This window comes from Canis aureus, chromosome 11 (assembly GCF_053574225.1).
Source record: "Canis aureus isolate CA01 chromosome 11, VMU_Caureus_v.1.0, whole genome shotgun sequence".
NCBI lineage: Eukaryota > Metazoa > Chordata > Mammalia > Carnivora > Canidae > Canis > Canis aureus.
In genome coordinates, this window is record NC_135621.1 from 46,904,039 (window position 1) to 46,917,908 (window position 13,870).

The 13,870-nt window shown below is 42.0% G+C and overlaps 1 protein-coding gene across 15 annotated transcripts in view; it reads right to left on the reverse strand.

Annotated features, from left to right (window-relative positions):
* Positions 1-5,388: 5,388 nt before the first annotated feature.
* INPP4A (inositol polyphosphate-4-phosphatase type I A) overlaps positions 5,389-13,870 on the reverse strand; it is a 134,800-nt gene continuing 126,318 nt past the window's right edge. For 9 of the 15 annotated variants that reach the window (XM_077915111.1, XM_077915110.1, XM_077915116.1 and 6 more), the window contains one exon: positions 12,512-13,071. In XM_077915111.1, the coding sequence (XP_077771237.1) occupies positions 12,891-13,071 (181 nt within the window). In that variant the 3' untranslated portion in view covers positions 12,512-12,890. Of the gene's footprint in view, positions 8,051-9,271; positions 10,681-12,511; positions 13,072-13,870 lie in introns of those variants that run through there. The other 6 variants (XM_077915113.1, XM_077915112.1, XM_077915120.1 and 3 more) reach the window with 2 other exon arrangements.

A 13,870-nucleotide genomic window follows, 5' to 3' on the forward strand; every position in this document is an offset into this window, starting at 1 on the left:
TTATTCTGTATGTTAGTAAATTGAACACCAATAAAAAATAAATTAAAAAAAAAAGAACTTTGGTAAGAAACACTAAATTTATTTTATAGAACCCTCTGTTTTTTAGTAATAGCTTTATTGACAGCTTCATTTGGAGAAATTCACATTCCATAAGATTCACACTTACAGCATACAATTTTTTTTTTTAGTATAGTTACAAGTTTGTGCAACCATCACCACTAATTCCAGAACATTCTCAAGGGAAACCCATATCCATTAGCAGTTACTCCTCCCATCCCTCCTTTCCCTCCAGTTCCCAGCAACAGTTAATACACTTTCTGTGTCTATAGATTTGCACATTCTGGACGTTTCACAAAAATGGAATTATATGTGGCCTTTTGTGACTGGCTTTTACTTACCGTGTTTTCAAGTTTCATCCATACATAGCATCTGTCCGTTCCTTTTTATTGCTGAATACTAATTCCATAGTACAGATATGCCATATTTTATGGATCTATTTATCAGTTGAGGGACTTTGAGTTGTTTGCACTTTTGGGGTATTAAGAGTATGCTACAAACATTCACGAACAAGTTTTGCATGGATATGTTTCATTTCTCCAGGGTATACACCTAACAATGGTATAACAACTCCATGTTTAGCATTCTGATGAACTGCCAAACTTTTCCACAGTGACTACATCATTTTACATTCCCACCAACAACATGAGGATTTTAATTTGTCCACATCAGCCACAGTTGTTTTTCATCTGTTTGATTATAAACATTCTACTAGGTATGACCTGGTAACTGATTGGGATTTTGATCAGCATTTCACTAATGGCTACTGAGGTTGAACATGCTTCCATGTGCTTTCTGGCCTTATGTAGATCTTTGGAGAAAAGTCTATTCAAGTCCTTTGTCCATTTTTCAATGGAGTTTTTTAAAGATTTTATTTATTCATGAGAGACACAGAGAGGCAGAGACATAGGCAGAGAGGGAAGCAGGCTCCTTGCAAGGAGCCTTATGGGAGACTTGATGCCAGGACCCCAGGCCCAGGACCTGAGCCAAAGGCAGATGCTCAACCTCTGAGCACCCAGGTGCTCCAAGCTGTCTTTATTACTGTGTTATAAGAATACTTTATATATTGTGTATACAAGTTCTTTAAAGGCAAATGATTGGCATATGTTTTTCTCCCAAAGGTGATCTGTCTTCATTCTCTTGATGCTTGCTGTCTTTTGAAGCACAATTATTTTGATAAATTCCAATTTATCTTTTTCCTTTTGGTATGTCTAAAAAAAATCATTACCTAATTCAAACTTACAGAAATTTATTCTTGTTTTCATGTAAAAATTTTATAGTTTTAATTTACATATAGGTCTGTGATCCACTTTGAAACTTATGATACCTTTATTAGTAACTATTTAAAATTTTATCTGTGGTAAAATATACATAAAGCATACAATCTTAAGTATTTTTAAGTATATAGTTCAATAGTGTTAAGTACATTTACCTTGTTATGCAGCCAATCTCTGGAGCTCATTCATCTTGTGAAACAGAAACTGTACACCCATTAACCAACTCCCCATTACCCTGTACCCCCAACCCCTGGCAACCACTGTTGTACTGATGTTGAGCATCATTTCATGTGTTTGTTGGCTTTTTATAAACCTTCTTTGGAGAAATGTCTATTCAAAGTTCTGCCCCTTGTAAAATAGGGCTGTCTGCTCTCCTGTTGTGGGGCTCTAGGGGTTCTGAGTATATGCTGGATATTAACTCCTTAGTGGAGACCATCTGCACTTTTTCCCATTTCTTTTCACTCTGTTGATTATGTTCACCATTGCTGTTTTAAATTCTGATGCAGTCCAGTGTATCTGTTTTTACTTTTTGTTGCTTGTCCTTTTGGTGTCATATCCAACAAATGATTGACCGATCCAATGAAGTTCTTCCCCTGAATTTTCTTCTAGGAGTTGTACAGTTTTAGTTCTTACATTTAGGTCTTTGATCAAGTTGGAGTTAATTCTGTACATAGTGTAAGGTCCAATTTCACTCTTTTGACGGGGATATCCAGTTTTCCCAATACCATTTGTTGAAAATATTGCCCTTTGCTCATTAAATGATCTTGGTGTCCTTGATGAAAATCACGTGACCACATATGCTAGGGTTTACTTCTGGGCCCTTTGTTCTTTTCTGTCAGTCTATATGTCTGTCTTTATGTCAGTGCCACACTATTTTGATTACTATAGCTTTGTAATAAGTTTGGAAATCAAGAAGTGTGCAACCTCCAACTGTTTATTTTTTGAGGGTTTTGGCTACTCTAGGTCCCTTGAGATGCCAGATGAATTTTAGGATGCATTTCCCTATCTCCGCAAAAGACACCACTGGAATTTTGATAGGGAGTACACTGAATCTGTACATCACCTTGGAAAGTATTGGCATCTTAACAATACGAAATCTCTCAGTCCATTCACACGAATGTCTTTCCATTTATTGGTGTCTTCTTTCTACAACATTTTGTAGTTTTCAGTGTAAGACTTTTGCCTCCTTGATGCGGTTAATTCCAAGTATCTTATTCCTTTTTTTTTTTTTTAATTTTTATTTATTTATGATAGTCACAGAGAGAGAGAGAGAGGCAGAGACACAGGCAGAGGGAGAAGCAGGCTCCATGCACCGGGAGCCCGACGTGGGATTCGATCCCGGGTCTCCAGGATCACGCCCTGGGCCAAAGGCAGGCGCCAAACCGCTGCGCCACCCAGGGATCCCTCTTATTCCTTTTTTATACTATTATAAATAGAACTATATTCTTAATTCTCTTCACAGATTATTGATTGAATAATGATGGGTTAACATTTAATTTTTGTTAAATATAACAGCCATATAGAAAGGTGCACAGGGTGTATAATGTTAACAAATAACTATAAAGTAAATCATCATGTCACTACCATCTAGATCAAAAGGACATTGTGTGAACCCGCTATGATACTGGGCTTTCCTCAGAGACCCTGCTGCTTACCACTTACCCTAGGAGAGAAAACTACCATCCTGGTGCTTGCCACACCCTGCTGCTCTTGTTTGCTTTCTCCTTTGAGACAGTTAGTTTTGGCTCCTTGTCATTGTTTAGAATGACGGATTATACAGAGAGACAAAAGCAACAATGGTCTAGTGGTAAAATAAGAAAAATTTCAATTGAACACCTCCCTCCCAAAAGTTATCCTTTCATTCAGTAAACGTTTTTGAGTGACAGGCATTATGTTTGCTGTCGAAGACACAAAATAACATGCTGGACAAAGTAAAACGTAATATGATGGGTAGGAGATACACAATATGATAGTTATACTCAAAATGGAAATGAGGAAAAATACTTTTTTTTAAGGGACCAACTCATTCTATGGAGAGAAATCATAGAGGAGGGCAGGCCTGAGATGGGCATTTAAGGAGCAGTGAGAAGGCTGAGGGGGTGGTGGGGACAAGACATGGACTAGGGCTGTGAGTGTGGGGGTGAATTATGGGATAGGCTGAAGGGGTAATGAGATACAGATCTTAGTAGCTGATGAGATGTGGATGGCAAGAGAAAAGATGACCACTGGGTGGAGGGTAGGGTCATTTAATAGAGGATGGCTCAGCCAGCTTGGAGAGAAAGCATGACTTTGTGATAGGCTATGAGACCCCAAGATAGACAAGTAGAATGACTAGGAGGTGGCTGGGTCTGTAGATGGATATGGACCTAGAGTCTGGGGAGGACCTAGAAATCTGGGAATCATTAGCAAATAAGTGGCAATTTATTCCATAGGAGTGATTAAGACTTTTCAGGAAGAGCATTTGAAAGGAGATGGAGAGTTATGGACAGAAACATGGGGAACACCAAAATGTTAGTGGTGGGTGGAGGACAACAAGGAGACAAAGTGAGGGCATGGAAGCCGAGAGAGGGGTGAGCAGCAAGGGGTACGTAGCAGTGAAATGCTTTCTTTCTAAATTTGTCTCTCTGATGCGGACATCGTCTTCCCAGGAGTGGAAACATAAGCAAGTTTCCTATCCTCTTTAACCTGTCCCAGCTTGTCATTAAATGATACAACAGAGCGTGAAAATACCGCAGAGGTCTATATTTGAATTCAGACCTGCCTGGACTGCGGAAACGGCCCACCAAAGAGCCTGGTGCAGGAAGGAATCATCACAAAGATAGCGCTGAGATATAAGAGGAGTCCAAGGGGGAATTTGTAATGTGAATATTCTGATCCTATGCTCTCAGGAATCTGTCAAAGCTTGGAGACTGACAGCTATGATAAAAATAAGACAAAGTTATTTCCCACTTGCCAGATCTTAGCAATGGGGAGGGAGCTTTCTATCCAGGGTGGCACAGGCTAGTGTGGTCCTTCACTGAGTGCACAGCACCTCATCCATCTCAAGGACAAGGGACGGGTGCCCAGTCTGTCACCTTCAGTGGTGAAGCCAGGACTGGATTTCAGAACAAGCACCAAAAAGAAAAAGACAAGCATATTTAATTACATAAAAACTTTAAAAGTTCTCTTACTCCCTACTATAAACAAAACCAAAGACAAATGAGAAGGTTTTTAAAAACTGCTACATACGACAGAGGAGTTAATATATATTAGAAACAAGGCACATGAAAAAGACCAACACTCCAATGAAACCACAAAAGTAGAAATATCACTAAAAGTATAAAAGATGTTCAATTTTCATAGTCATCAAACAGAAGTTGAGAATAAAGGAAAAAAGGCATGTGTTAATAGGTGGTAGGTTAATTTTCTGGGAGCACTTCAGTAATAGTAAAAATTCAAAAATGTTAAAAAATTTAAGTGATCTTTTAATTCTAAATGTCTGCTGCCAGGAATTCATCCAAAGGAAATCATTGCTCACATGGCTGAGAAAAAGGTGCAAAGGTACAAGATGCAGTCCTTGTTACAACAAGCCAACCATTAATGGAACTACATTTTAAGCAAATCACACAAAACAGATGACCAGGCAACCCACAGAGAAGACGCAATCCCTCTTAATGGACGTGGGACGGTAACAACAGCTACACTGAAGAACATTTAATGCCAGGGCACCTTACAAGCATGTTACGAAGAACATACTGTTGGGTCCATGCTTTGCACGTGAGAAAACCAAGGCTCAGAGAGGGCAAGCAACTTGTTCAGTCACCAGCCAGTGAGTGGCAGCACAGGACTGGAGCTGGCTCTATCCGAAGCCGAAGTCCACGCTCTTGATCCCACCCCTACTGCCCCTCTGCTTCAAATTAAACAGGAACAAGGTTATAAAACAGAAGTCTGTCATCGTCTCATGCTTACAAACTCCCGAGCGCTCGATGCAATGCCACTGAGGTGGCCCGGCCCGCTGCGGCCATACCACTAGTCCTCCTACTGATTGGAACGGGATGAATCAGGCAACACCAAGTTTAATGTTCTTGTCAGTTATTTATTATTTGTCATTCTAAAGACTAGCACATTTACAGCATACATGGCTTTGAATGAGCTAAGAATATATAAAACAGTAACTATATGTTTATATATATTAATACTGCCCACCCAAAACAAATAAATAAAAGTACTTGAATGCACTAAGCTTGGCAAATACAATTGTGTGGGGACAAAACTGTATTATACAATATTTGTACATTTTTAAAGGAAACCAAAGGCAACTGTGCTGCACGTGCTTACACAGAATCCACGTCACGTCCCACGTTCCTAGTGGGTCTCCACGTTTCTTTTGAAAGGAGGGGCCTTCTCAGGAACACTGGCCAGAACCTGTGAAGCGGCTTTCCTTGTGCAACCGAAGCTCAAGGCTCTGAGCCCACGGGAGGAGCCCCGGCCACCCCGGCGGGCAGGAGCCCTGGCGCAGAGCAAGCGCGGAGGGCGTGAGGCCACCGGGAGGCTGAGCCAGGCTCTCTCGCCGCAGCCCGGCCGAGCGCTCACATGGAATACTGACGCCTCCACATTTTCTACACGATTAGCCAAGTCTTAGAGTTTTATGGTGATCCTTAACATGAAGCCAAAGTCGTTAAAATAATTCACATAATGGTGCCACATGCAGAATTGCTAACAGACGACTCAACATTTGCTGTATTCCCTTTTGATAAATGCAGGTACTTAATGCTCTTCAGACCAAAAATAAAATAAAATAAAATAAAATTCTGGAAACAATATGGGTAACATTTAATTTAAAAAGACAAGGGAATTTTTTAAAGGTAGTGATGTTAAAACGACAAAAGACGGAAATAGGTAGATGCTAGAGAAATTACAAATTAAATGAAATGGGGGAGTGGTGAGAGGCCCAATCAGCCATACTGGAAACTGTCTTTGAGCGGGGTCTGACACAGCAGAAGGTGATACCAGCTGCTGCCACCTCTGCAGCGGGGTGGTGGACAGCAGTGTCTGCGCGCACTCTCCATAGTGAGCCAGCCGTGGGAGATGTGTGAGCTGTGCCATCACTCCCTGCTGCGTCCTCCATATCCTCTCACACCCAACCAGGCATCAGGAGAAGTAGGCTCTGTCTGAGAAGGTAGGGCCTGGAGGGTCATCCATCCAGTTCCACCCTCACCTGCGCCTACCCCTCTGGGTCCCTGCCGGTGGGTGGCCTTGCCTGGGCCTCAGCAGCCCACATACATTACATGTTTCCAAGTGGCATTTCTAAAGGAGCCCACGAATAATACCTCAAATTTAGATGTAGGAATTTCCTAAATCATTAGGATCAGCATCATGGGTATGTGCCACATAGATTTCTTTTACAGCCTTTTAAATAACATGTAAACATAATCATCATGATAAACAACTGATAAACATATAAACTAAGAAAAAAAATCTCTGCTATGTGCAGATAAGACTCATCATCATCTTATAATAGATGACCAGACATAATTTTCTATGAAATTCCTAAGTTTTATGGCCCATTAATCCCTTTCAAAATCTCACTGTAGGAGATAAATCCAACTTTCTCAATAGTCATCTTACATAAGAGAATGTGAAGAGGACTGTAACAAGTACTGCAAACCTAAGAGACACTTTCATCAGACAATTCAACATGATTGCATTGTCTTCTAGAAGACAATAAATTGGGAAACCCACGAAAGGACATCTGTTCTGAAAATATTTAGGCTTCCAGCACCTACACACACAAAAATCCCCCATTGCTATCTGAGAGGCAGCAGACACCTCATGAGTGAGCGGGGTTCTGGAGTGATGGAAGGAGGGGGCGTGTGCAGGACCAGCCCCAGAGCTGAAGAGAACAGGACAGCTGGCTTCACATTCTCCAGCACACACCCTGTTCTACAAGGCATCAGGGGCAGAGCTGTGGGAGCCACTATGCAGAGACTACCTTCCAGTGAAGTCTGATCTCAGGCATTATTTAGTGACCCTCACTTCACCTTCTGATTTCACCTGTGCCGTTACAGATGGGACAATTCATTGGAACCATTTGCTCTCACTGCACGAGCTAGAGCTGGCTTCTTTCCCAAAGCTTGAGTTAACATTTAACATCTATTGGTCTGCCCAGGTTCCAATAATTTAATATATTATTTACTGTTTTACATTCAGAGTTTTTAAAAGTAGACTGTAATTCAATGCTCAATTTTGAGTTACTCAGTAGAAAAATACGTTAGGTGTGCAGCTGCCTAAGTGGGCATTTTAAAAAGTCTTTTAGCATTTCAGACATATCTAGCTTGATTCATACAGGGAACTATCAATGATATCTGTGTGGTTATGGCTGAGGCTATTTAAATGGGCAGTCGCTACAATCCACACTACTGAGCCAAACATTACCTCCTATTAATTCCAGTGGGAAAAAACATGCTCCATAGACTTTTTAGTGAATTTTTTTTTAAAACACAAAAATAAAAACCAATCCTTCAGGTCTTCTTGAAGAATTCATATATGACACTAGAGGGTACCCACATTTAGTATGTAACAGCTAATTAGAGGAACCGTGTGTTCATGTTTCAACTTTTCCGTAAGTCCCTTCGGGAGGCCTGTAATGCTTGGGGAAAGCCTTCAGCTGCAGGGAATTAAATGCATATTTGCGACTTCCAACATTCTTCATTGTATTTTCTCTTCGACAACCCTCACTGGGGAAAAAACAAGCACAAGAAATGACAGCAGTAAAAAAGGAAAAAAGAAAAGACTTAAACTAAGATGAAATGAGTTGATTATTTTCATAGCATTAAAAAAAAGGTTGATTAATTCTAATGGGTGCCGGACTCATTTACAACAATACGCACGCAAGATGGCAGGCTTCTGAACGAGGAAGGCAACTAAGAAAAACACAGACATGGACACATGCTGGATGGGATTGCGAGTCTGGCATTTCCAGAGGCAGCGCTATATCTAAGTAGAAGCAAACTTCTGTTTTTAAGTGGAAGGTTTCCATGAATGTCATGTCTAGTAATCTGAGAATTCTATCATAACTAGCAGTTCAAAGGTTCTGTGGCGTCGCAAATTGAATAGAATGAGAAATAGTGCTACTCTTACCAAAGCTTTCAGGAGCTGCATTTTTCTGTAGTAGCAATGGCTATTAATCACCTCAAATTCAAAATTCATTTTCCTTGCAGAATTCAGAATGTAGCAAAGCCATCTGGCTGAGAAGGCTGCTCTAACATGCCATCCCCACTGAGGAGATAGCTGTCCTGGGTGCAAAGCAACAGTGAGCCCATGCAATGGTGGCACGGTGAGTCTGCACAGCTGTCTGGGCTAGAACAATCATGAAGGAGTGAGCCCAGTGAGATCTCCCCATGGCAGTCTTCTCCAGGTGGGCTGTCCTCACTGTGGTCACCTCTCATAGGCAGGCCACTAAGCCAGTGAGAGCCCACAGGTGCCCTTCCCTAGAGAACCCCCTATCGGCATCAGGCATCATCCCCAGCTGTACTGGATGGAGGGTTGTCATGGCAACCCAGCAGGCACAGCAAATGCTGAACAGGAGGATGAGCCATCAGGCAGGCCTCACATTCCCAAGTGAGAGCATCAGGGGAGTTCTCTGGGAAATGATCTGCTGTAGACATTAAATTAACAGGCAAAAGCGACTCTAAATATAAATGACTTCCTATAAGCACAGAACTTTACATTTTTATATTATTCTTAGACTAGCAATTAAATCGACTAGTTATCAAATTTAGTACAAAAATCCCCATTATGAGATGTAAAATTTGGAGTTACCAAGAAAGAGTGAGTTAAAAAAAATATTTCAAATTGTATGAAGACCATTATGTCATGCATTTTAAAAAAATATCAGTGGCAATTGCTCAAGCCTTTTAAAGTGAAAATGACAGTCTCATTATCAACAACATGTAAAATATTTTTGGTACGACAGTAATTTTATTCAAAAGGTAAGCTCAGGTATTTTAGAAAAGTATCCACCTGCTTGTTATTAAGTAATTTAGTAACTCAGCTAGGCTTTCTTGTCACCAGAGCCTCAAGCCCTCAGTGAGACAGGTGTCATTGGAGCTGAATGCCTAGGCCATATGAACAGGGAACCCTGTAGGGTAAAGGATGATCATGTTTGTCTAGCATCCAGTAATCAGATAAAAATATAATCTCATGTAAAGCAGAAGCTATAGGTTCCTATGCACAGTTAGTCTGACTTTATCTTTGGAAGCTCTCCTGTTATCAAACTATTTCAGATATGGTTTCTCTATTTATATAGAAATGTACACACTTTTAAAAGGCCATCTATCACTAGTAAATGCCAAACTGCTTTGAGGAGCACAGAAGAATCATCTGTCAACTTTGCTGTTATCTTTTATTTACACATGGTAAAGAAGCTAATTATGGGTTTAACTGACTGAATAGGTGATACACGACATTGTAATCAAGATTACTCTTTCCATGTGATTTAGTTTTTAAAGCAAATTGTACTTACTTTCCTTCAAATGTTTTTGAATTTACAAAATCTGACTGCTGAGGCTGATGGCACCCCAATGCTGCCATGACTTATTTGCAGGAGCTTGGTGCTAGGGCTTGAGACTGAAGTGTGCAGAGGGGAGAGGGTGTGTCCTAACTGGTGTTTCCTGCCACAGGGGCCAGCCTGCTGTCCTAAGATAGAACACTTCTATCCACCACATCGGCTGCATAGTTCTTGGGTGTCAATAGCACCCATTGAAAAGGTCTTGGATAGATTTTAGAAAGAGGGGTTTAACTATTTCAAAGCTCCATGATTTTTTTTTATTCTATAGGTAAATTATTTCTTTTCAAGGACATCCATTTTTTTTGAATGAGAAACTAGAATGGAAACCCAGATGACAACTAATTTTGAGGACTCCTCTGATTCTCCCTTTCTGGTGTGGATCTTCCACTTTAGAACTCATGTGGATACACTGGGATCTCAGTGATCCTGAATATCTAGTGTTGGTGGCCACTGACAATGTCCCACCTGCTGCTAGCATCACCTCAGCAGCAGCCTGAAAACCATCACCAAATACCAGACTCCTCTTTGGTGATTCATCCTTCCTATGTTTGTTTCATCCAGCCTATTTTTCACTAAAGCAGATAAGATTTTCAGATATATATTTAGTCTTATTTCCTAAGTAAAAAGCCTTAGTGATGCTAAAACTCAGCACAAAGGGTGAGCATACTGAGTCTCTTTCCTCAGACGGTCTGAAGAAAGGTGGCAACAACAATCAGAGTCTAGGCTGATCTCCTGGTGTTCTTTCTTGTGCTGCCCTCATGACCGGACATCTAGAATGACTGCCTTTTGGCTCAGCCCCTGAAGAGAAAAACAAAGAACTTTATCTTCTCTCTTTTCCAACTTATTTCTCTGTCAATCTAGCAGCCAAATCTACACAGGGCAGGAAGGCCTGGCTGGCACCATGGCAGCGAGGAGCAGGCTGTGGCGTCCACGAGACCTCCTCAGAGGGGCCTCTCTAGTGGCCATGCCCTCCCTTTGCTGGGGGTGGAGAGGTGGTCCCAGGAGGAGTCTCGAGGGACTGGGACAGAAATGCCCACAAGCCCGGGGAGTGGCGGGGGGCACACTGTCTATAGTCAAAGGGCCACCCTCATCGGTGCATAGTCTCTGCCAGGCCTGGAGGTGGGCACGAGCACGTGTCACCACCGAGGGGCTTCAGGGGCACTTGAACCAGAGCAGGGACTGGGAGGCTGTGGAACAGGAGCTGAAAGGGCCTGTGAACTCTACTTTCTCCCTTTCAAATAAAGGATCTTAAACAGTCTTCGGGTGCTGATGCATGCGCCCCAAAGTGAAGGAGGCAGGAGGTGAACATGCCTCTCAAAAATCACGGATCAGACAGTGACGAGTGTTGTGTTGCTACAACTTAACACCACCTATCACTGGGCATCCGGTGAGACTCCCTACTGAAGGGTGTCAGGAGCTATGCCACAGAACGGCCACCTCAGAGACGCGGTGGCCACACGGCACTTGTGAGAAGACTGGCTTCCCCTACAGGTAGGAACCCTGCCCTAGGGCTCCTGCAGTGCTCAGGGGGTCTAGGAAAAGAAGGGCCTCCCAGGGTATGAGGAGGAGAACAGTCTTAGAATCCTGAGTTCAGCGTTTGTCATTCACTGCTAACCACTTCTACCATTCCTAGAGTCTGATGTCAAACCAGAGAAGTCCCAGAGTAAGTTCTTGATATCTTGAGGGAGGAACAGAGAGGGCAGATTTTGTGGTGGATTGGGTTTGTGTGTATGCATGTGTGTAAAGTTTCTGGAAAAGACAGATTCTGTAAATTCACTCTGATTTTTCTAGACTGGTAAAAAGAAATCCACTTTCATAAAATACTGTGCATGGGGAACCAGCTGGCGGTCAAAACCAGAAGCATGGCATAGTTTGAACTGGAAAACAGAGAAGCCACTGAGTATTTCTTATACAGAATCTATGGCATTTCCACCTAATTTATTGTTACCATTACACACGTTCAATTACTCTTCTGCCAAATGTGAAAGTTAAGGTTAAGAACCATTCCATTTTCTGGGCATTGCCACATTATGTGAAGAGTGCTAACAGCACAAATCCAAGCATGGTTCCATCTATCACAAGTGCCCAAAGGTTAGGCCTCCAGTTTTGGTTCATTTTTCTTTGATTTTCTAAATGATCATTATTAACCGCATTTGATTTGGCAGAGAGAAAAGATGTCTGGACTTTAATCTGTATTTCAAGATGCGATTTTTAAAATGAAAAATACTGCTTCATGAAAAATAAATGTATTTAACAGCCTTTTGTTACTATACGCACTAATTTCTGTAATCAGTTTAGTGATCCCTAAAGATCTCAAAGAGTAGGTCAAAAGTCACATGCAGCATGTTATTTTAATGTGCCTGACTTGGTACAACGTGCTACTGCAGTCACAGCGTTGTGTCATCTCAGACTGGAAATCATAAACACAAGAGAGGAATGTTACGATTCTGCAAAGTGTTTGCTACTGTGAGTTCAGGGACTACGCTTTGAAATGAAAGCAGAAAGTACATGTCCTATTAAATAGGTAGATCTAGATGAGCCGGTTATAAAGCATCTATCCTTTTCATTTCTCTTCAAAAGGAAAGGAAAGGTTAGCGGTACATTAAAGAATAGTATCAAATACACAAACTCTCTTCAGACAGAACCCCTTCTCTTGGAAACAGGGCACAGGAGATATACAGGTAATGAAGATTTGTACATCAGAAGGTGAGAGATTTGGTACAAGTAACTCCAGGCCAGCTAAACAATGCAGCGACAGGGCACTGTCAGAATGTGTTACAAGCTCTGAAAACTCGATGGAATTTAAACGAACGAGTCCTCTTGGTGAAATAATTTGATGGGTATTTACAGTTCAGAACAACAGAACATCAAACTGTAAGGCATGAAATATTTCTTGGCAGACCACGCTTTGACACATTCCTTCTGTCCAGTTAGGGACACAGATGGCTGGACATACTCTGGCACTTTTGTTTCTCTTGTGACTTAGTACTGACTTTTCGCAAGGATACTCATTTGCAACGCAATTTGGTCACCAGGTAGGCTATGCTCAGGAAGAGCCACACAATCAGTAAATTGGGGCTCAGAGCTAACAAAGGGATGGAACAGAGGAGGCTGGGGTCTAGTCTTAAGTCTCGGATGGGCACCAGGCCGCTCAAGTTCTTCTGGGTGACTACCTCCCGTGTTCCAATGCTGTGAAAAGGAAAAAGTTTGGGAGAAAGGAAAAGAAAAAGGCAAAGGAAATAAAGAAAAGAGAAAAAAAAAAGGAGACACATGCAATGGATTGTATCAAAAGTATGGAAAAAAAGAGGAGAACCAAATGGTAAGGTAAAAAAAAATGGGATGGAGCCACAACAGAAAGAAAAGGTGATGTGCAGAAAAGGGTGTGGAAGGGATACCAAAACAAAACCAGCACAGTCACAAGAAGAAAGGAGAGAAAGAGAAGTGAAAATAAGAAAAAATACTGTCGTCTACCGAAAACAAACACATGTAGGTTGACTAAATGGTTTTCCATGTTCGCCCTCTCTCGGCTGGCCAAGCACAACTCCATGCTGCCCTGCCATGCTCTCACATGCTGCCAAGACATGGGTTTCCAAAAGCAAGCTGAACATGAAGAACCATTGGGGGAAGGGTGGGGGTGGTTTGACCTTCTCACAGATGCCTGAGTGGGGGGCCGTGCGGCCGACTTTGCCAGAGCTGCCTCTTGATGAACCACTCAGACAATTACCATTTACCTCAAGTACCAGTCAAAGGCAGAGCCCTCCCCAGACTCACCTCGGCTGTCAGGCTAAGCAGTGGCAGGACCTGAGTTGCTGGTGGCCCTGAACATTCAAGTTTACTAGTGGGCAGGGTGATCCCCAACAATGGAATCCAACCGAGCTCACGTCAGAAATTTTGGAATTTTCCCTTTTGGCACCACAGACAAAATATACTGAGGTGACACGGCTCTGGAGCCACATCCTCAATGAATGTCACCAAAGTGGCAACAGTG